Source organism: Pinus tabuliformis, chromosome 5_2 (assembly GCF_031772625.1).
Source record: "Pinus tabuliformis cultivar Carrire ecotype Pingquan chromosome 5_2, CPIR1, whole genome shotgun sequence".
Taxonomy (NCBI): Eukaryota; Viridiplantae; Streptophyta; class Pinopsida; order Pinales; family Pinaceae; genus Pinus; species Pinus tabuliformis.
This window is the reverse complement of record NC_142306.1, coordinates 643,150,209-643,151,889: the sequence shown is the minus strand read 5'-3', so window position 1 is coordinate 643,151,889 and position 1,681 is coordinate 643,150,209. Positions and strand designations below refer to the sequence as shown.

At 40.4% G+C, this 1,681-nt stretch overlaps 1 protein-coding gene across 1 annotated transcript; it reads right to left on the bottom strand.

Annotated features, from left to right (window-relative positions):
* Positions 1-657: 657 nt before the first annotated feature.
* Positions 658-1,374, bottom strand: LOC149160684 (uncharacterized). The gene is made up of 2 exons (XM_089435394.1): positions 1,155-1,374; positions 658-1,081 (listed from the first exon to the last, which is right to left on the bottom strand). Exons 1-2 carry the CDS (start codon positions 1,267-1,269, stop codon positions 840-842), a joined length of 357 nt encoding a protein of 118 aa, XP_089291520.1. The 5' UTR covers positions 1,270-1,374; the 3' UTR covers positions 658-839.
* Between the last annotated feature and the right edge of the window lie 307 nt (positions 1,375-1,681).

The window sequence follows — 1,681 nt, the reverse complement described above, 5'->3', positions numbered from 1 at the left end:
TTACCTCCTATGTTGTTGGTGAACTGTAAAAGTCTCCATGTAAAAGTTTCCATATAGTAACTTGGTGTGCCTTACCTCCTAGATTGTTGGTGAAGTGAAAAAGTTTTCATATAGTAATCTAACTCGTAAGTACTCACCGTCGAGGGGTTAGGGTGGTTGGGGAAGAAGGTGGTCGATAAGTTTGCCGGACAGTGACCTTATTTCAAAAGGTAACAGATAGTGACCTTATTTCAAAAGGTAACTGTTATGGCCAAAAGAATGAGCAAACCAAAGGTCATATATGGGTCAGAGGTCATATATGGGTCACGTTGAAACCAAGGTTCTTATGTGGGTCATGGTGAGTGAGTTGTGCTTCTTATTTCAAAACATGATATTATGGCCAAAAGAATGAGCAAACCCAAAGTCTTATATGGGTCAAGTTGAAACCAAGGTTCTTCTGTGGGTCATGGTGAGTTAGTAGTTGTGCTTTCTAGAGGGGTCCAAGGTTGCCAGCCTGCATGTATAATGGGATAATAATTTTATACCAATAGATATCCAACAAAGACGAAAAATAATGATTTTTGTTCTTTTCTTACAATCTAAAGAAAAAAAAAAACTTCGACTCAAATACATGATCAATCATAAATGGGAACAATGGTGGAGTTACTACCATATATGTAAACACATAAAAACGATTTAATTTTTAAATCTCTCATGTAAATCTCTCACATGTATTAAGAACAAGTAACCGAGTGACTGATCTCTTTTACAAGGCTTAGGTCCATTCCGTGCTTATCAATATTAACTAACAATAACAAATATATACTTTGAAACATTTGGAAGAAAAACTGTAAAGGCCTTCAACGTTCTACGCCCTGTATGTTACGGCCCTCTGCCTGGCCACGGGCGGCCCCAGTTGTCGACAGAGGCGTAGACTTTGGGGAAGAAGGATACGTGGGTGCATCGACAGGTATTACCCGTTCATTATCCTCCGTCGGTACCGTTGGAACCCTTCCTCCCCTCATCAACTTCTTTACAGCAGAGGTCACGGGTTCGAGTTTGGACGCGAACGGCTCATGACCGAAGACTAGCCATCCCAGGCCTGCACAGTTAATGAATTAACATGTAAAAAAAACTCATATGTTGAACCGGGGAATGGGTTTAATATAAGTTACCTGCAACACCGAGTGTGGAGACGAAAGCGGTGGTGATGGTCCTCCTGGGGATGCGAGGCGGCCATGAAAACTTCACCCTGCCCGACTGATCCTTGAAGCTGACTTCTTCCCCCATATTTAAACGATCGCGATCACGAAGTCTTTTGCAGACTCTTCCCTCAAATCTCACATAATTTGTTGGCAGCTATGGCTGTGGATCAGGTCGAATAGCTCTTGCATGTTGGGAATGGGATATAGAAGATGGTAGCGGCGAGGTGGTGTGCTGCCACATGGTTGAACACGTGTGGGTTGGCGAGATAGTTAACGTTTTAAATATTGGAACAAGTGGAAAAATGCATCCTTCTAATAACTTAAAGTTGAACCTTAAAACACGTTTAGAAAGATCTAACCTAATATAAAGCTAGATATAAGCTAATGTTATAGTAAAAGGCGTTTTCTTTTAACAATAAGTTAGAAAAAGTACTTTGTAATCAAATATGATTTGAGTTTAACTATCATGTAAATTTATGTAAGGGGATGGTGTTCTA